This window comes from Theropithecus gelada, chromosome 20, assembly GCF_003255815.1.
Source record: "Theropithecus gelada isolate Dixy chromosome 20, Tgel_1.0, whole genome shotgun sequence".
Lineage (NCBI taxonomy): Eukaryota > Metazoa > Chordata > Mammalia > Primates > Cercopithecidae > Theropithecus > Theropithecus gelada.
The window spans coordinates 47,951,854-47,972,024 of NC_037688.1; the positions used below are offsets into that span (position 1 = coordinate 47,951,854).

Here is a 20,171-nt window from a genome sequence, read left to right on the forward strand (position 1 = left end):
CTCACGTGACCATCATGTCATTTTACAAAACATAGTATAGCGTAGCAGTTGATGGAGGGGTTCTGTGGCCAGGCTGCCTGAATTCAAGTCCCAGCTGTGTGTGTCCTTGAGCAAAGTCACCAACTTCTCTGGGACTCAGTTTTCTCATCAGTAAAACTGGGATAATAATAACCCCCACCTTGGTGGGGCACAGTGGCTCGCCCCTATAATCCCAGCACTTTGGGAGGCTGAGGTGGGAGGATCACCTGGATCCAGAAGCTCGAGACCAGCCTGGGCAACATAACGAGACACCTCCCCACAAACCCTCACCGGGTTCAACAGTGAACACCTGTAGTCCCAGCTACTCAGGAGGCTGAGAGGGAGGATCACTTGAGCCCAGGAGTTCAAGGCTGCAGTGAGCTATGATTGCGCCACTGCACTCCAGCCTGGGCAACAGAGTGGGAGTCAAAAAAAAAAAAAAAACAAAACAAAACCCAGCCCCTACCTCAATGTCACCTCCACTGCTGTGAGTATTGTGTTTGTAGAATACTGGGAACAGTGCTCATAACATACTAAGTGCCAAGTAAATATTACCTGCTGCCTCAAGGGATGATGTCACATTAACTGGGGCCTCCTCCGGAACTGCCAGAAGAGGCCGCTGCCTTGTCATCGGTTCTCTCATTCCCAGCTTACAGCTCTTCCCTTAAGCTCTGACTCAGTGTAACTATATCTGAATGTGTTCCCTGGAGCTCTGACACTAATTTAGCAAGAAAACCTTCTGGAACGTTATTACGGGTTCTGAGACCGTCTGTGGTGCTGATGGCACAGCCTCCATGCCTTACACTCTGGGGTAGAAAAACCAGCTGAAAACCCGGTCCTGGGGCTGCAAACCTCTTTACATGCATTGTCCTGCTTTACCTCAAGGTGGAAAATCGCCGCGAATCATCCTCATGTGGCAACTGAATCATATGTGAGCATCTGAATTAAAATATCCCTGGCTGTTTCTGTGCCCAGCTGAGCAGCCCAGGTGGTAGTGGGGGGCATGGTTCCTCTCGATCTTTCCTTTAGGAGATAGGCTCCCTTGACCTGATCCTCTGCTGCGGTCCTCTGAATGCCTTCCCATGATCACTCTTAAGTTGTCAGGCCTCGAGGAACATCCCTGGATTCTGCTGACTTGCTTTCTGGAGATTGCTGTTTTCTTGGGGGAACCAAGGACCAGAATGTCATATCCACCTGGCACTCCGTGAACTTTAAGGATTTCTTCCACATCGTCTCGCAAACAAAAGTCTTCCGAAACAGGCACACAACCTTGAGAGAAGTCGGCTGCACGTAAACAAATCGGGGGAATTATGCTCCACCTCTGTGCTTCCTGAATTGGGGATGGAGTCCTCACGGCAGCCTGACACTGGTTCATTTCAGAAGGCTTCAGTTACCAAACCAGGCAGAGGGTGAAATGGCTGTAGCGGAAAGCGGAGCGTTATCACTTTCAAGGAAAGGGAATCCTTGGCTCACACCTATAATCCCGGCACTCCTGAACTGTGAGACCATAAATTTCTGTGGTTTAAGCCTCCCAGTCGATGGTACCTCGCTACAGCAGCCCCAGAAACGAATGCAGCACCTGCCTCAACAAGCCGTTTCCAGTCTCAGCAACAAGGTCCCTGCAGCCCAGGCACACCCGTGGGGAAGCAGATGACCTGTCCTGATGACCCGGTCACAGCCTGGTCCTCTATTTAAAGGACTGATGTGAAACCAAAAATTAAAAAGAACTTTCTCAAGGTGGGCGGATCACTTGAGGCCAGGAGTTCAAGACCAGCCTGGCTAACATGGTGAAACCCCATTTCTACTGAAAATATAAAAATTAGCCAGGTGTGGTGGCTCTTGTCTGTAATCCCAGCTACTCAGGAGACTAAGGCAGGAGAATAGCTTGCACCTTGGACACAGAGATTGCACTGAGCCAAGATCACGCCACTGCACTCCAGCCTGGGTGACAGAGGAAGACTCCATCTCAAAAAGCAAACACAAATAAACAAAAAAAAGACTTTCTCAGGAGCAAGTCACAGCTAAACTGTAGTCCAAAAGCTCCCAGGAACGTATCCACTCAACAGATACACCCAGCCCACACGGAGCTCACGTCCCTCGCAAGGCTCTCCTGTCTTTCCAAATACTTTTCCCCTGACATCCACGTAACTCACACTCCACCTTGCCCCAGTCTCTGCTCAAATGCCCTCTCATATGACCGGGCATGGTGGCTCACACCTGGAATCCCAGTATTTCGGGAGACCAAGGCGGGTGGATTGCTTGAGCTCAGGATTTGGAGACCAGCCTGGGCAACATGACAAAATTCCATCTCCACAAAAAATCACAAAAATCAGCTGGGCATGGTGACCTGTGCCTGTGGTCCCAGCTACTTGGGAGGCTGAGGCGAGAGGATCACTTGAGTCTTGGGAGGTTGAGGCTGCAGTGAGCTATGATCATGCCATTGCATCCTAGCCTGGCTGACAGTGCGAGAACTTGTCTCAAAAGAAAAAAGAGGGAACCCTCCAAAGGGCTTGAAACAAAACTTGAGGTCAAGACAAGGAGCACCCCACAAATGAGAGTCATTGGTTCTCCTCGTTGGAGCAGAACAGCTTCTGACAGCCTCCTGTTCAAGTAGCAAAGAGAGCGGAGAAACCAGTCACAGGCAGATTGTTTGGAGTGGGTGGGAGGAAGACAGGGAGAGAAGGAGGCTTGGGACTTGAAGTTAAATGAGAGAGGGATGGAAAAGCAGGTCCCCCAGCACAAACCCCACCTCAGGGCTTCATCAAGGCCTTCTTTCCTTGCCCTCCAAATATACAGCCCGAGAGAGAGGCCCTCATTGGTGGGAGCACCCGGCCCACGGTGGCTCTATGTGCCCCTGCCACAATCCTTGGTCAATCCTTGAATTCCTTCCAGCTCCCGGCTCAAGGTATACAATCCCACCATAAACGAGTAATTCTATTAAGTCATCATGTTCTTAAAGTTTTTCCTTTTTTTTTTTTTTTTGAGACAGGGTCTCACTCTGTCACCCAGGCTGGGGTACAGTGGCATGATCTCAGATCACTACAACCTCCACCTCCTGGGTCCAAGCGGTTCTTCTGCCTCAGCCTCTTGAGTAGTTGGGATTACAGGCACACGCCACCACACCCAGCTAATTTTTGTATTTTTAGTAGAGAAGGGGTTTCCCCATGTTGGCCAGGCTGGTCTCGAACTTCTGACCTCAGGTGATCCGCCTGCCTTGGTCTCCCAAATTGCTGAGTCAGCAAATAGGCATGAGCCAGCATGCCTGGTTGAAAGTGTTTCCTCTTAAGACGTAAATACACACAGGAAAAGGAATGAGTTAAGACTTTCTCTGTCATGTCACTTTAGTGTGAAGCAGTTGTGAGAACAGTGTCTGCAGAACTGTTGCTTGGAATGAGGTCTGAGAGAGCAAGAGAGGGTGGGGAAGGGATTGGTGAGAGCTGGGGCAAGTTCAAGCCATCCTTTCATACCTCCTTCCCCACTCCCGTCTCTCAAAGGCTAAGCCTCTGCCCCCATCGCCCACCAGAGCAAGGAAGACTGACTTGGGCAATGTCCCCCCAGTATCCCTGGTTTTTCCAGGTTTACACCTCTTCTCTTTCCCATTTTTTATTTCCATAGATTTTTGGGGAACAGGTGGTATTTGGTTACGTGAGTGGTGATTTGAGAGATTTTGGTACACCCATCACCTGAGCAGTATAGGCTGAAACCAATTTGTAGTCTTTTATCCCTCACCTCCTTCCCACTCTTTCCCACCCGGGTCCCCAAATTTCATTGTAACTTTTTTTCTTTTTTTTTTTTTTTTTGAGGCCGGAGTGCAGTAGCAGGCGATCTCGGCTCACTGCAACCTCTGCCTCCTGGGTTCAAGTGATTCTTGTGCTGAGGCCTCCTGAGTACCTGGGGATTACAGGCACGCACCACCACGCCTGACTAATTTTGGGGTTTGTTTGTTTGTTGTTTGTTTGAGACAGAGTCTTGCTCTGTCCCCAGGCTGGAGTGCAGTGGTGTTATCTGGGCTCACTGAAACCTCCGCCTCCTGGGTTCAGGCAATTCTCCTGCCTCAGCCTCCCGAGTAGCTGTAACTACAGGTGCACACCGCCACACCTAGCTAATTTTTTGTGCTTTAGTAGAGACAGGGTTTCACTGTATTGCCCAGACTAGCCTCGAACTCCTGAACTCAGGCAATCCACCTGACTGAGCCTCCCAAAGTGCTGGGATTACAGGCGCCTGCCACCGCACCCAGCCTAATTTTTGTATTTTTAATAGACACGGCGTTCGCCAAACCAGTCTCGAACTCCTGACTTCAGGTGATCCACCAACCTCGCCTTCCCAAAATGCTGGGTTACAGAAGTGTGAGCCACAGCACCCGGCCCCATTGTATCATTCTTATGCCTTTGCATCCTCATAGTTTGGCTCCCACTTATAAGTGAGAACATACGATGTTTGGTCTTCCATTCCTGAGTTACTTCACTTAGAATAATAGTCTCCAATCCCATCCAGGTGGTTGCGAATGCCATTAATTCATTTCTTTTTATGGCTGAGTAGTATTCCATCATATAGATATGATGTTTATCCATTCGTTGATCGATGGGCATTTGGGCTGGCTCCACATTTTTGCAATTGAGAATCTGCCCCCACCCCAAATCTGGTTAAATTTGATTTGTCCCTTAAGATTCCCTGAGGCTGGCCGGGTGCAGTGGCTCACGCCTATAATCCCAGCACTTTGGGAGGCCAAGGCAGGCGGATCACAAGGTCAAGAGATCGAGACCATCCTGGCCAACCAATATGGCGAAACCCTATCTCTACTAAAATACAAACATTAGCTGAGCGTAGTGGCGCACACCTGTAGTCCCAGCTACTCAGGAGGCTGAGGCAGGAGGATTGCTTGAGCCAAAGAAGTCGAGGCTGCAGTGAGCCATGATTGCACCACTGTACTCCAGCCTGGGCAAGAGAACGAGATCCTGTCTCTAAATAATAGAACTACATGACAGAACTTTTTTGGGTGATTAAAAAAAAATCCTAAAACTGGATAATGGTGATGCTGGAATATCGATGTATATTCACTAAAAATCATTGCATTGTACACTTAAAGCAGGAGAATTTTACAGTATGTAAATTATATATTAATAAAGTTTTTTAAAAACCTTCCAGTGGCTTACTATTTCACTTTGGCTGAAATCCACACCCATTTCCCTGGATCCCTGCATGTAGGATCTGGCCTTGGCCTGGCCCTCCCACCTCAACCCTGCTTACCACCTCCACCCCCTCCCCCATGGCCCTCCTCTCCCACCAGGTGGACCTTCCTGCTGCACCTGCCAAGCTGTTTCCCACCTCAGGCTCTGGCCCTGATGTGCCCACAGCTGCACCTTCTTTTCTTCCCTTCAAATCAGTCTAAATGGGCTTGGAGAGGCTTCCCTGCCACAACTGCAACATCCTTCGCTCGGAGTCCCGCCCTTTGCTTCTCACATTCATCACATAACTGTTTCATGTCTGTTTGCCCCTGAAAATCTAAGCTCCATGAAGGCAGGGATCATCAGCAATGGAGCATATACGAGGTGCTCAGCCTGTTGAACACACAAATGATGGTGGAACTCAGATGAGGATGCTAAGAGGGGACAAAGGTATTCCAGGCTGAAAAACAAAAAAGAAAACCCTTGGCTTTGTTAGCAGCTGTGGCGAGAACTGTGGATATGGGCTGCTCTGTTCAAATGCAGAATTTCTGTGGCACCCATTATGTGCTTAGAAAAACTTGGCAAAGGAGTCGCAAGCCTCAAAGTAGGGAGAAAACGGAAGTCAGAACTTGCCAAAGACTGCCTGTTCCTGCAACTCCTAACGGAGGCAGAAAAAAGAGCGCTTCCAGAGGCAGGGAGTAGGCGTCAGGCCTGGGTTCCTCTGCTGGTTATTTTTAGCGGCCCAATGCAAAGATCAGAAAGATATACTCCCTTCACACCAATATATTTGCGTCAGGCCAGGTCATTTAAGCCTCTGGGAGGAGCAATCATTTCGTACGTGGTTAAAGAAAGTGAACTAGGAGTGTCAGAGCTGCTCCTGGGACCCCTTTGAGGTCCCTGAATTGTATTAGTTTCCAAAAGCATGGCATCAGTATGACCATGTTCTCTGTCAAAGTTCAAGAGTCTGTCCCACGCCTCTCTCCTAGCTCTTGGTGGCTGTTAGCAATCTGCATTGACTTATGACTGCATCACTCCAATCTCTGCCTGTGTTCATATGACCTTTCCTCCATGTCTATTTGTGTCTTTTACAAGAACACCAGTCAGATTGGATTCAGGGCCCACCCTACTCCAGTATGACCTCATCTTAACTAATCACATCTGCAAAGACCCAATTTCCAAATACGTTCACATTCTGAGGTTCTGGTAAGGACATGAGTTTGGGGGGGACACTCTCTGAATTCAGTAACCCTCACCGTCCACTGGCTCAAAGGAGCAGTGGCTCGAAGAGCGGCCTGAGATCAAGCACAGAAGTGCTGACTGCGGATGAAAAGAGGCTGGCCTGGCCCCTATACCTGTGTCCCCCCATACCTGTGGTCGTGAGGGAGACGGAAAAGAAAACTCCATTGGGGAAAATTCCCACCTCAGAAGTGGCCTGCCTGAAAAGTCATAGCAACTGGCAAAAATAAAACAATCTGGGAAAAAACTCAAGCTGCACCTGCACACAGAGAAGCAAACAGGGTCCAGCGCGAAAGCCCTCTGTTCTTTGTATAGTCAGCAGGCTCCCGGGAAAAAGTTGCCTCCCCTTTTCAGGCATATACACGGTGGGCTCCACGGAAACTGGCACAGGGAGAAGGGAGCCTTATCTAAAACAAACCCACAGTTACACAAGAGAAGCAGCAATTTGCACTTGCCTTGAGACATACCCACAGCTGCATAAGATAAGGGGAGTTGCACAGGCAGCTTTACTGATAAGAAGTTACTAAGTTTGGCCAGGCGTGGTAGCTCAAGCCTAGAATCCCAGCACTTTGGGAGGCTGAGGCGGGTGGATCACGAGGTCAGGAGATCGAGACCATCCTGGCTAACATGGTGAAACTCCATCTCTACTGAAAATACAAGGAAATTAGCCGGGCGTGGTGGCGTGCGCCTGTAGTCCCAGCTACTCGGGAGCCTGAGGCAGGAGAATGGCGTGAACCCGGGGGGGCGGAGCTTGTAGTGAGCGGAGATCGCGCTACTGCACTCCAGCCTGGGGCACAGAGCAAGACTCCGTCTCAAAAAAAAAAAACAACAAAAACAACAAAAAAAAAAAGTTACTAAGTTTTACCCGGAAGAGAGCAGTGTCTTATAGAAGTTTTTTGTGGCGAAGCACAGTGGCTCATGCTTGTAATCCCGGCACTTTGGGAGGCCAAGGGAGGCGGATTACCTGAGGTCAGGAGTTTGAGACCAGCCTGGCCAACATGGTAAAATTTCGTCTCTACCCAAAATGCAAAAATCAGCCGGGTGTGGTCGCGCATGTCTGTAATCCCAGCTACTCGAGAGGCTGAGGCAGGAGAATCGTTTGAACCAAAGAGGCGGAGGTTGTGGAGGCTGCAGTGAGCCAAGATCGCACCACTGCACTCCAGCCTGGGCGACAAGAGCAAAACCCTGTCTTTAAAAAAAAAAAAAAAGCTTTTCGCATTCAGCTGTAACCCAGCAATCCCCTCGGACTCCCCTCTCCACTGCGGAGAGCTTTCTTCTTTCCCTTATTAAACGTTCACTCCAACCCCACCCTTGTGTCCACAATCCTTAGTTTTCTTGGAGGTAGGACAAAGAACCCCTGGTACTAGTTCAGACAAGTAGAAACTGCTACATTAAGGTGCATTGGCAAGACTGCAACAGTATCAAGCCAACTAGACTTGCTGTGGCTCCTGGAGTGGCCCATGCACTGCACTGGCACCAAGACACCACCCAACCCTGGACACTGTACTGGGACAAGAGGCCTGAAGAGACGAATCCTCTCAAAGGGAGCTTGAAGCACATGCTACAAAATAAACTGGCTTTTTTTTTTTTTTTTTTTTTTTTTTTTTTGAGACGAAGTCTCGCTCTGTCGCCCAGGCTGGAGTGCAGTAGTGTGATCTCCACTCACTGCAAGCTCTGCCTCCCGGGTTTACGCCATTCTCCTGCCTCAGCCTCCCGAGTAGCTGGGACTACAGGCGCCCGCCACCTCGCCTGGCTAGTTTTTTGTATTTTTTAGTAGAGACGGGGTCTCACCGTGTTAGCCAGGGTGGTCTCGATCTCCTGACCTAGTGATCCGCCCGTCTCGGCCTCCCAAAGTGCTGGGATTACAGGCTTGAGCCACCGAGCCCGGCCTAAACTCGTTTCTATACTCAGGGTCAGCCTCATGGCCTCACTCAGAAGGTCCCTGGCTTGCTGTAACCATTTGCTCTGACCATCTTGAAATTCTTAATAGTTTTCTGGATTTTTTTAGCAAGTGTCCCCACGTTTTCATTTTGCACTGAGTCACACAAATTATGTAGCTGGGCTGTCTTCAAAAATGCCAAGGTCGCAAAAGACAAAAGGCTGAGGAGTCTTCCAGATTAAGAGATCAAAGTGACATGACAACTAAAAGCAACTCCTGCATTACAGGGTCAGGGGCAGCCAAAAAGGAAACAAATAAAGAAGAAAACAAAAAAGACATTAGAGGGACAATTGAAGGTTAGCTGTGGATAAGATCACAGAACTGTGTCAGTGGGGGTTGTCCTAATGAGATTTGCCCTGGGGTTAAAAAAAAGCCCTTGTTCTTAGGAGATGCATAGTGAAGTATGGGGTAAAGGATTATGATGTTTGCAATTTGGTTGCAATTGGTTCAGGAAAAAAAAACGAAGTACAAACGATTGCGTAAATCAGGCAAGCCTAAACAACTGCTAAACAAGAATAAAAGTTCTACGAGAGTTCTTTATGCGCCCCTAGTAACTTCCTGTAGATTTGAGATAACATGGAGATAAAAAGTTACCATCACTAGCACCGGCCGACTCCCCGGAAGAGCACAGGTAATTTAGTCCAAGCTAAAAGCGGCCAGCCCGGGACTTGAGTCACGTGAGGCCAGCCCACGTGACCTGAGGCCCCGGTCCAACATGGCGGCCTCCACGGGTCGTTGGCTTCTCCTCCGGCTTGCGCTACTCGGCTTCCTCTGGGAAGCGTCCGGCGGCCTCGACTCGGGGTGAGTGCAGCTCCTGGGGCGAGCCTGGTTCGGGGGCCCCCCGTCCTCCGAGCTCACGAGGACAGCCCCCCAAACTCACGGCCGCCCGTCCTCGCAGGGCCTCCCGCGACGACGACCTCCTGCTGCCCTATCCACGCGCGCGCGCGCGCCTCCCCCGGGACTGCACACGGGTGCGCGCCGGCCGCCGCGAGCAGGAGAGTTGGCCTCCGCCCCCCGCGACCCCCGGCGCCGGTGGTCTGGCCGTGCGCACCTTCGTGTCGCACTTCGGGGACCGCGCGGTGACCGGCCACCTGACGCGGGCCGTTGCGCCCCTGCTCACCTTCTCGGTGCTGGAGCCCGGTGGGCCCGGCGGCTGCGCGGCGAGACGACGCGCCACCGTGGAGGAGACTGCGCGGGCGGCCGGCTGCCGCGTCGCCCAGAACGGCGGCTTCTTCCGCATGAACACGGGCGAGTGTCTGGGGAATGTGGTGAGCGACGAGCGGCGGGTGAGCAGCTCCGGGGGGCTGCAGAACGCGCAGTTCGGGATCCGCCGCGACGGGACCCTGGTCATCGGGTGAGGAGGCAGGGAGCCCAGTGCTGTCGAGGGCAGAGGGGCTGAGATTTGGGTTGTAGCCGTGCCTCCGTGTTCAAGTCATTTAACCAAGCTGAGCCTCTGTTTCCTCATCTGCAGAATGGGCGTAGGAATCGCTTCCTTGCAGAGTTTATTCATCATTCAGTGTCATTGAGCACTTGCTTGTATCAGGCAATGTGCTGCGCCCTGGTGAGATAACCGTGAACAACACAGTCTTTGCATTAACAGACCTCCCCCATTACTAGAAAAATCAACAAAAGCTGGGTAAATAGCTAACATACATTCTGATTGCTGTGTGTGCAGCCAAGCAACCAACGGGGTGAACCGGTTGTAAATACAGTGTTGATTTTAGGGAGGGTGATCTGGAACAGGCCTCTCCAAGGTGACCTTTGAGTTGAAACTTGAAGATTACTCACTAAGTCAAAGACAGAACTGGAGGAAGGGAGGAAAGCATTTCAGTCCAAAGGAACCCCGAGCACAAAGGTCGGAGGCTCAGGGGGGCTTGTGTGTGAGAGGGGCTGAAAAAGGAGTGGGGTGTCAGAAACATCAACTCATCAAGACTGATGATTTTGTGGGGTTGTTTTTTTCTTTTGAGACAGTCTTGCTCTGTCGCCCAGGCTGGAGTGCAGTGGCACCATCTTGGCTCACTGCAACCTCCGCCTCCTGGGTTCAAGCGATTCTTCTGCCTCCGCCTCTGGAATAGCTGGGACTATAGGCGTGTACCACCACGCCCAGCCAATTTTTGTATTTTTAGTAGAGACGGGGTTTCACCATATTGGCGGGGCTGGTCTCGAACTCCTGACCTCAAGTGATCCGCCTGCCTCGGCCTCCCAAAGTGCTGAGATGACAGGTGTGAGCCACCACACTCTGCCAAGACTGATGGTTTGAATTATTTAAAATTGAGTCTCAAAAAAGAAACAAAAAACAAAAAAATTATTTGGTGATGTTAAAGCTTGTTCTGATCCTGAGTAGGACCAGGTGAGAGAAATCAGTGGAGAAACGAGGAACCCAATGAAGAGGCCATAACAGGGATCAGGTGGTAGTTGGGCTGGGCATGGCCTGGAGATTGAGGGCCATGGATGGATTTGAGATCTGTTGGCGGATGGTCATTTCTATTAAATGAAACTTAGACTGTTCGCAAAGGTGCATGGGGATCCTATTGTTAGAACCCTGTCCGGCTTCAGCTCTGACAACAGGGAGATTTCCTAGGGCCATTAAGTTGTCTCAGCTACACTCAGGTCCCAGCAGGTTCCTGGGGCAGGAGGGGGAATCTAGCAGCCAGGTTGGGGCAGCCAGGGAGAAACAGCCTGACTCTGCAGTTGCTCCTGCTGGTGAGTGAGCTTCCCACCTTCCCCGGATCCAGGTACCTGTCTGAGGAGGAGGTGCTGGACACTGAGAACCCATTTGTGCAGCTGCTGAGTGGGGTCGTGTGGCTGATTCGTAATGGAAGCATCTACATCAACGAGAGCCAAGCCACAGAGTGCGACGAGACACAGGAGACAGGTTGGATGGGGAGGCTGTTGACAACAGCCGTCTTGAAAACCAGGACCAGTGGGCTGGGCGGAGCTGTTCTTAAGTCTTTCAAGTATTGAGCAGCTACTTTGTGCCCAGCACTACTCTGGGTACTGGGGATTCATGGGGATGAAGATAGGCTTATATTCAATATATAAGACAGAAAATAGTTATAGAATGTGCTGAAAAGAATTGGTAAGTGCTCAGAAACAAAAATAAAGTTGGGGGAAAGGGGAGAGATGGGGACAGGAGCCATGGGTACAGGAAGAGAATAGTGAAGAGAAAAAAATCTTCATGGACCTGCAGCATCGGCGTGGCCCAGGAGCTCGTTCCAAAGCCCCACCCACCTCAGACCTGCAGAGTCAGAGGCGGCCCAAGCATCTGTGTTTTAACAGCCTCCGTACTGGTTCTGACCAACACTCAAGGTTGAGAACCACTGGGATGCGGAGTACTGGGGTGGGGACAGGATACCATGGCCCTGATGTGGGCATGGCCTGTTTTTATAGAGTGGGCAGTAAGCTAGGTGTGGTGGCTAATACCTGTAATCCCAGCACTTTGGGAGGCCAAGGCAGGAGGATTGCTTAAGCCCAGGAGTTCAAGACCTGCCTGGGCAACATAGTGAGACCTATCTCTACAAAAAAAACCACAAAAATTAGCCAGGCATGGTGGTGTGTGCCAGCTACTTGGGAGGCTGAAGCAAGAGAATTGCTTGAACCTGGGAGGCGGAGGTTGCAGTGAGCCGAGATCCCGCCACTGCACTCCAGCCTGGGCAAGGCAGTGAGACTCTGTCTCAAAAAAAAAAAAAGAGTGGGCTGTCAAGGAAGGCCTCACTAACGAGGTGATCTGACGAAGGAGCAAGCTAGAGAAAAGCACAGTTCTCAGCCAGAGGGAACAGGAAGTGCAAAGTGGCTACAGGGTGGTGAGGGGACACCCAGGAGCTGAGGCAGGAGGAGGAAGAGGCTGGGGAGGGCATGCTGGCCTTTTGGATCTTGTTCTAAGAACAGGGGAAACCATGGCCGGGTGCGGTGGCTCAAGCCTGTAATCCCAGCACTTTGGGAGGCCAAGACGGGCGGATCACGAGGTCAGGAGATCGAGACCATCCTGGCTAACACGGTGAAACCCCGTCTCTACTAAAAATACAAAACACTAGCCGGGCGAGGTGGCGGGCGCCTGTAGTCCCAGCTACTCAGGAGGCTGAGGCAGGAGAATGGTGTGAACCCGGAAGGCAGAGCTTGCAATGAGCTGAGATCCGGCCACTGCACTCCAGCCTGGGCGACAGAGCGAGACTTGGTCTCAAAAAATAAATAAATAAATAAAAATAAATAAAAGAACAGGGGAAAGCATTAGAGGGTCTTCACCTGGAGGCTGGCATAGCTTGGTTTACCTGCAAGAAGAGCCCCCCGGCTATCCTGGGGAGACTGGGATATGCAGAGGGGAGGCAGGGAGATGAGCCAGGAGGCTGCTGTGCTTCCCAGGAAAGTGGTGGGTAGCTCAGACCAGTGGGAAGTGGAGTTAGGCAAGAAGCAGGAGGCCTCCTAAGGGGCCGGTGATCAGCCAGGCTGCTTCTCCTTCAGGTTCCTTTAGCAAATTTGTGAATGTGATATCAGCCAGGACGGCCATTGGCCACGACCGGAAAGGGCAGCTGGTGCTCTTTCATGCGGACGGCCAAACGGAGCAGCGTGGGTGAGTCCTGGGCGCTGAGGCCCCCTGGCTGGGGCTCAGTCCTGCTGGGAGGAACGTTGACCCAATGACAGCCACCCTCTGACTCTACCTGCTTTCTGGAATGTTCACACCTATCTGACTCCCCCTTCCAGGGCCCCCCCGCCTACCCTCCCACAGGATGAGGGTCCTGAGATCTTTCCCGATTCCAAGTACTCATCATCTCCAGCTTAAGGCCTCACCTTTCCTGAACCCTAGTTAGGATACAAGGAAATGGTCACAAAGTTAGCAGGGAGAAGACCTTGGTTCCAACCTCAGCTCAGCCATCCTGTGCCGTAGACAAGTCACTCAGCCTCCCTGAGCCGCATTTCTATCCCCTATAAAGAGAGAGTATTGGTTTGCTCCGACTGCGTAACTAGCCCAAATTTAGCAACACTCAACAGGGAATGTTCTTTTGTTTGTTTCTTTGAGGCAGGGTCTTACTCCATCGCCCAGGCTGGAGTGCCGTGGTGCAGTCTCAGCTCACTGCAACCTCTACCTCTCGGGTTCAGGTGATCCTCCCACCTCAGCCTCCCGAGTAGCTGGGATTACAGGCACCCGCCACCATGCCCGGCTACTTTTTATATTTTTAGTAGAGATGGGGGTTTCATCATGTTGGCCAGGCTGGTCTCGAACTCCTGACCTAAGGTGATCCATCTACCTCAGCCTTCCAAAGTGCTGGAATTGCAGACATGAGTCACCGCACCTGGCTAATTTTTATATTTTTAGTAGACACAGGATTTTATCATGTTGGCCAGGCTGGTCGACTTGGAATGTTCTATGTTCAGGGTATCCCATGGACAAAACCAAGATGCTGGTCAGGCAGGGCTCTCTGATCTGGAAAGAATCCTCTTGTTTAGGTTATTGGCAGAATCCACGTCCCCTCAGCTGTGGGACTCAGGTCTTAGTTTCCCTACTGGCCGCAGTCTGGGGCCTCAGCTCCTTCAAGCTGCCCAGGTTCCTTCCCACATGTGTCCCCTCCCCCAGTTGTCCAGCCCACCCTCTCATCCCCCTCGTATTTCAAACCTCACTTCCTTTTCTGCCACCAGCCAGAGAAGGTCCTCTGTGTTGAACGGCTCCTGTGATTCCAATGGCCCCACCCAGATCCTCCAGGCCGTTTCCCCTCCCTTAAGGATGCCTGTGCCATGTAACAGCGCAGGCATGGGTGTGATCTCACATGTTCACAGCTTCTGGGGGCTAGGACGAGACATGCTTGGGGATGGGGGCCGCTTAGAACTGTGCCTGCACCGTGGGCGTGCCGCTGCGCACCGCGGAAGGAAAAGGAGTTAAATCGGAAACGATGGTGGGCGCTGAGCCTGAACAGTGCCACTTTGTGCCGCAGCATCAACCTGTGGGAAATGGCGGAGTTCCTGCTGAAACAGGACGTGGTCAACGCCATCAACCTGGATGGGGGTGGCTCTGCCACCTTCGTGCTCAATGGGACCTTGGCCAGTTACCCGTCAGATCACTGGTAAGCACGTGAAAGCCGCCATCATGAGGGCTGAAGTCCAGGTCTGCCCCAGCCTGTCTCATTCAGCCAGTATTGAGTGCCTGCTGTGTGCCAGGCTCTGGGGGTTCAAGAGTGAGCAGAAATTGCTACAGTCCCTCCTCCAGGATGCCAGTACTACCCCGGCCTAGGAACAGGGGTCAGTCGGCCAACAAAGACCTCCCTGAGGATAACAGAATAAGAACTGAGATTTGAAGGAGGTGGTAGCAGGGTGGGGGTGGGAGACCCTTCAGGGCAGAGGGCACCATGTGTGAAAGGCCCAGGGCTGGGAGGGATTGTAGGAAGCAGAGGAACCTATAAAAGGCTGGAGAGGGGCCGGGCATAGGGGCTCTCGCCTGGAATCCCAGTGCTTTGGGAGGCTGAGGTGGGAGGATCACTTGAGCCCAAGAGTTCAAGACCAGCCTGGGCAACATAGCGAGACCCCATCTCTACAAAGAATAAAAAGATTAGCTGGGCGTGATGGTACACATCTTATGGTTACAGCTGCTCAGGAGGTTCAGGTGGAAGGATCGCAATACCTCATCTCAGATATAAATAGATAGACCCCATCTCATAAGTAGGGAGGCAGACAGACGAGAATGGAGAGAGGGGCGGTGGGGACTGCCCTGGAGGGAGTCGAAGGGCCGTCTGGGCGTGGCCTCTCCTCACACATCACATCCCTCTACAGCCAGGACAACATGTGGCGCTGTCCCCGCCAAGTGTCCACCGTGGTGTGTGTGCACGAACCCCGCTGCCAGCCACCTGACTGCCACGGCCATGGGACCTGCGTAGACGGGCACTGCCAGTGCACCGGGCACTTCTGGCGGGGTCCCAGCTGCGGCGAGCTGGATTGTGGCCCCTCTAACTGCAGCCAGCATGGGCTGTGCACAGAGAGTGAGTGGGGGTTCTGGGGAGGGGTCTCTGCCCGGCCCTGCCTTGCCCTGGGCCCTCACCTGGCCTCCCCGGTCTTATCTCGGCAGCTGGCTGCCGCTGTGATGCCGGCTGGACCGGGTCCAACTGCAGTGAAGGTAGGAGCCGCCACGCCACTGGCGGGTGGGGAGACGGTGGCCCCAACAGCCCCCACTGCTCCTCTGCTGTCTCTGTCCCCACCTTCTGGTCTGAGAACAGCTTGCCTCTTGTCTTCTGCCCCTGCCTCATCTGCAAATCACTGCATGATTCCCTGTGGCTGCTGCAGCCCATTCCACAAAGGGCTCAGCTAAAACAAGGATCCTGGGCTCTGGCTCCAGTGCCCAGCTTAAATCCGGGATGATCTCCTCTTGAGATCCTAACTGAAGTGCCTCTGCAGAGATTCTGCTTCCAAATAAGGTCACATTCAGGGGCTAGCCCAGGGCGGGCAGGGGTGCTTCGCCTTTAGCCCAGCTCTGTACACATGGGGCAGGGCAGGTATCCTGTCCTGTGAAGAAAGGCTCTGACATTGGAGGCCCCCACCTCTGTCCTCTCTCCTCCCTTCTCCCATCTCCTTTCCATAGAGTGTCCACTTGGCTGGCACGGGCCGGGCTGCCAGAGGCCTTGTGAGTGTGAGCACCATTGTCCCTGTGACCCCAAGACTGGCAACTGCAGCGTCTCCGGAGGTACCTGCCCCTCCAAGGGGAGGGGGTATGGGCAGACATTCCTGCTCCGGCCCCTTCAGCCTGTCTCTGGTATGTTACAGTAAAGCAGTGTCTCCAGCCATCTGAAGCCACCCTGAGGGCGGGAGAACTCTCCTTTTTCACCAGGTAGGTGCTTCTGTGGGAGGTGGGGCCAAGGTGGGAGGAATCCCCCTTCTCTCCCGCACCCTTCCCCTGTGTGGTCCATCTCCACCCTTGTCCCCTGCCAGCTCCCTGCCTTAGAGGAAAGGGAACCAGCTCTCCCCACTGTCTGCTTTGGGGACCCTGGAGCAGAGCGCAGGGCCTCTGAGTGCCCAGCCTCTGTTGTCAGCATCCGCCTTGGAGCTCAGAATGCAAACTGGGCTAGATGAGATCCCAGGGTGGGGGCAGGGGGTTTCCTCATTCTGTCACCCAGGCGGAAGTGCTGTGGTGCAGTCAGCTCACTGCGATCCTCCCGCCTCAGCTTCCCAAGTAGCTAGGACAACAGGCACATACCCCCACACCCAGCTAATTTTATTTTTTACTGCTTTTTTAGAGATAGGATCTCACTGTGTTGCACAGACGAGGTGTACAGTCCTGGGCTCCAGTGATCCTCTCACCTTGGCCTCCCAGCCCCCATGCCCAGCCTCCAGTTGTGTTTTATTTGGCTTACACAATTTTTAAAAATTTAAAATATATTAACAGCATCTGAAAAGCAGTAACATTCACGTTTTTAAACTTTTTTTTTTTTGGAGACAAAGTCTCACTCTGTTACCCAGGCTGGAGTGCAGTGGTGTAATCTCAGCTCACCACAACCTCCACCTCCTGGGTTCAGGCAATTCTTCTGCCTCAGTCTCCTGAGTAGCTGGAATTACAGGTGCCCAGCTAATTTTCATATTTTTAGTAGAGATGGGATTTCACCATGTTGGCCAGGCTGGTCTTGAACTCCTGACCTCAAGTGATCCACCCATCTCAGCCTCCCAAAGTGCTGGGATTGCAGGCGTGAGCACCACGCCCAGCCTTAAAAACTTTTTTAGTGGCTTCTCTTAAAATATGAGTCCAGGCGTAGTGGCTCACATCTGTAATCCTAGCACTTTGGGAGGCCGAGGCGGGTAGATCACTTGAGGTCAGGAGTTCAAGACCAGCCTGGCCAACATGGTGAAACCTGGTCTCTACTGAAAATATGAAAATTAGCCGAGCATGGTCATTCGAGCCTGTAGTCCTAGCTGCTCGGGAGGCTGAGGCAGGGGAATCGTTTGAACCCAGGAGGCGGAGCTTGCAGTGAGCCGAGATCGCGCCACTGCACTCCAGCCTGGGCGACAGAATGAGACTCCACCTCAAAAAAAAAAAAATCAGGAGATGGGGTAGCACGGACCTGCACTGCATGTCATGACTGCCTCTGCTGTTCCCTACACATGTCTTAAATGTTGCCCCATCCCCACCTAGTCCATTTTGCTCAAAACATTCCCTGTGTGGTCCCTGGAGGCACCTGATTGAGTGCTGTCTCTACTGGGTAAAGGAAGCCCCTCCAGTGCTCCCGCAGCCTCGAGTCCACCCAGCAGTCCCCCACTTGGGGCTTCTCTCCTGTCTGCAGGACCACCTGGCTAGCCCTCACCCTGGCGCTGGCCTTCCTCCTGCTGGTCAGCATCGCCGCGAACCTGTCCTTGCTCCTGTCCAGAGCAGAGAGGAACCGGCGCCTGCGTGGGGACTATGCATACCACCCGCTGCAGGAGATGAACGGGGAGCTTCTGGCCGTAGAGAAGGAGCAGCCAGGGGGCGCCCACAACCCCTTCAAGGACTGAAGCCTCCAGCTGCCCCGGGTGGCACGTCCCGAAAGCTTGTTTCCCCATCGTCTGGCTTCTGCAGGGGAAATTTCAAGGCCACTGGCGTGGACCATCTGGGTGTCCTCAGCCCCTGTGGGGCAGCCAAGTTTCTCATAGCACTTGTGCCTCAGCCCCTCACCTGGCCACCCGCCAGGGCACCTGTGACCCTAGCAATACCACGCTCCCTGGAAAGACTCAGCCGCCTGCTTCCTGCCTGCCTGTGTCTGCTGCCGAGAAGCCTGTGTCCCCGGGAGGGCTGCTGCACTGCCAAAGAGTCTCCCACCTCCTGGGGAAGGGGCTGCCAATGAACCAAGCCCGGTGACCACATCGTGACAAAACATCACATCCCGGCCAGCACCCCTCGCTGGGGCGGGTTAAACGGACGAGTCTGCCTTCCCCGCTGTGACACAGCACCCCTTTCCTACAGACCTCATCACAGGATTTGCCAACTAGAATTCGATTTCCTGTCATAGGAAACTGCTTGGAAGAAGGGTGGGGGATGAAATCATGTTTACAGACCTATTTTGTCATCCTGCTGCCAAAAGTTTTTTTAATCACTTGAATAAATTGATATAATAAAAGGAGCCACCAGGTGGTGTCTGGATTCTGAATCATGGACTTCAGGGCGCTGCTAGGGCTTAGCAGGTGTAGCTTATCCCGAAACAGGTCACAGCGGTGTCCCGGAGCCGAGTCCCATTCCCTGCTTGTTTAATCCAGTGCTTTTCAAACTTTAATATGCACAGGTCACGAGGAGATCTTGTTAAAATGCAGATTTGGGCCTGGGGTGAGGCAAGCAACTCTGCATTTCCAACAAGCTTGCAGGCGATGCTGATGCTTCAGGTCCCCAGACCACACTTCTTGTCTTTCTTAGAAACGGGGTCTCGCTCTGTTGCCCTGGCTGGAGTGTAATGGCACTATCTCGGCTCACTGCAACCTTGACCTCCTGGGCTCAAGTGATTCTCCCACCTCAGCCTCAAGTAGCTAGGACTATAGGCACATGCCACCACACCCAGCTAATTTTTAAAAATCTTTTGCGGAGAAGGGGTCTCACTGTGTTGCCCAGGCTCCTGGCCTCAAGTGAACCTCCTGCCTTTTCCTCCCAAAGTGCTGAGATGACAGGTTCGAGCCACCGCGCCCAGCCCCCGACCATACTTTGAATGACCAGGGCTTCGTTTTTCCTCACAGTATTTTTATAGAATTCAAATTAGTTACCCATGTTTAAAAGTCAAGAGATTTAAAAATAAATAAGGGCCGGGTGCAGTGGCTCACGCGTGTAATCTCAGCACTTTCGGAGGCGGAGGCGGGTGGATCAGCTGAGGTCGGGAGTTCGAGACCAGCCCGGCCAACATGGCAAAACCCCGTCTCTACTAAAAATACAAAAATGAGGCTTGGTGGTGGGAGCCTGTAATCCCAGTTACTCAGGAGGCTGAGGCAGGAGAATTGCTTGAACCCAGGAGGTGGAGGTTGCAGTGAGCCAAGATCACACCACCGCACTCCAGCCTGGGCGACAGAGCGAGACTCCATCTCAAAAAAAAAAACATCCAGAGATTAACAAAAATTCCAGATTGCTGGTTTCTCTTCAAAGATCTGGCAGCTCCGGTGGGCACTTGCACAAGTCACCAGGCCAGCCCAGATTCAGGGGGAAGGGAAACGGGCTCTGCCTCTTTAGGAGGAGCTGCAAAGTCAGGTACCTTAGTCACTGAGGCGTATTCCGAAGAGCAGCTCCCAAGCCTGGCTGCAGATCCTGGAATCTACAGGGATCACTCTCAGACTGAGGCCATGGCCACCGTGATGGCCGTGATGGCCATCCTGAAATGACCCTTAGCCTGAGAACCATGACCTCTGAGGGAACATCTCTGTCCTCTGTTGTGCCGGCAGCTGAGTTGGAAAAAAGACATTACTGTGCACTGGAATCCAGTGGAATCCAGGCCCAGAGGCAGCAGTACCTGAAGAGGGCCTGTCACAGCAGGCTAGAGGGGTCCCAGGTCAGGTGACAAACATGCTGAGTGGTGTGAGTCCTGTGGCCCCTGGAATTTTTTTTTTTTTAGAGTCTCACTCTGTCCCCCAGGCTGGAGTGCAATGGTGCAACCTCGGCTCACTGCAAGCTCCACCTCCTGGGTTCAAGCGTTTCTCATGTCTTAGCCTCCCGAATGCTGGGATTTCAGGCATGCACCACCATGCCCGGCTAATTTTTGTATTTTTAGTTGAGGTGGGGTTTCACCACGTTGGCCAGGCTGGTCTCGAACTCTTGGCCTCAAGTGATCCACCCGCCTGGGCCTCCCAAAGTGCTGGGATTACAGGCGTGAGCCTCTAATTTCTTTTTTTTTTTTTTTTTG

At 52.5% G+C, this 20,171-nt stretch overlaps 1 protein-coding gene across 2 annotated transcripts; it reads left to right on the forward strand.

The window, feature by feature from the left end:
- Window positions 1–9,052: 9,052 nt before the first annotated feature.
- Window positions 9,053–18,443, forward strand: NAGPA (N-acetylglucosamine-1-phosphodiester alpha-N-acetylglucosaminidase). Of its 2 annotated transcripts, none has more exons than XM_025371125.1 (10): window positions 9,053–9,159; window positions 9,257–9,712; window positions 11,094–11,233; window positions 12,817–12,925; window positions 14,283–14,411; window positions 15,115–15,320; window positions 15,407–15,454; window positions 15,917–16,018; window positions 16,099–16,162; window positions 17,607–18,443. In XM_025371125.1, the coding sequence occupies exons 1-10, from the start codon at window positions 9,074–9,076 to the stop codon at window positions 17,812–17,814; spliced, it is 1,548 nt and encodes a 515-aa protein (XP_025226910.1). In that variant the 5' UTR covers window positions 9,053–9,073; the 3' UTR covers window positions 17,815–18,443. The 2 variants fall into 2 exon arrangements, with proteins under 2 accessions (XP_025226910.1, XP_025226911.1); XM_025371126.1 differs by having other exon boundaries at window positions 16,104–16,162.
- Window positions 18,444–20,171: the final 1,728 nt, after the last annotated feature.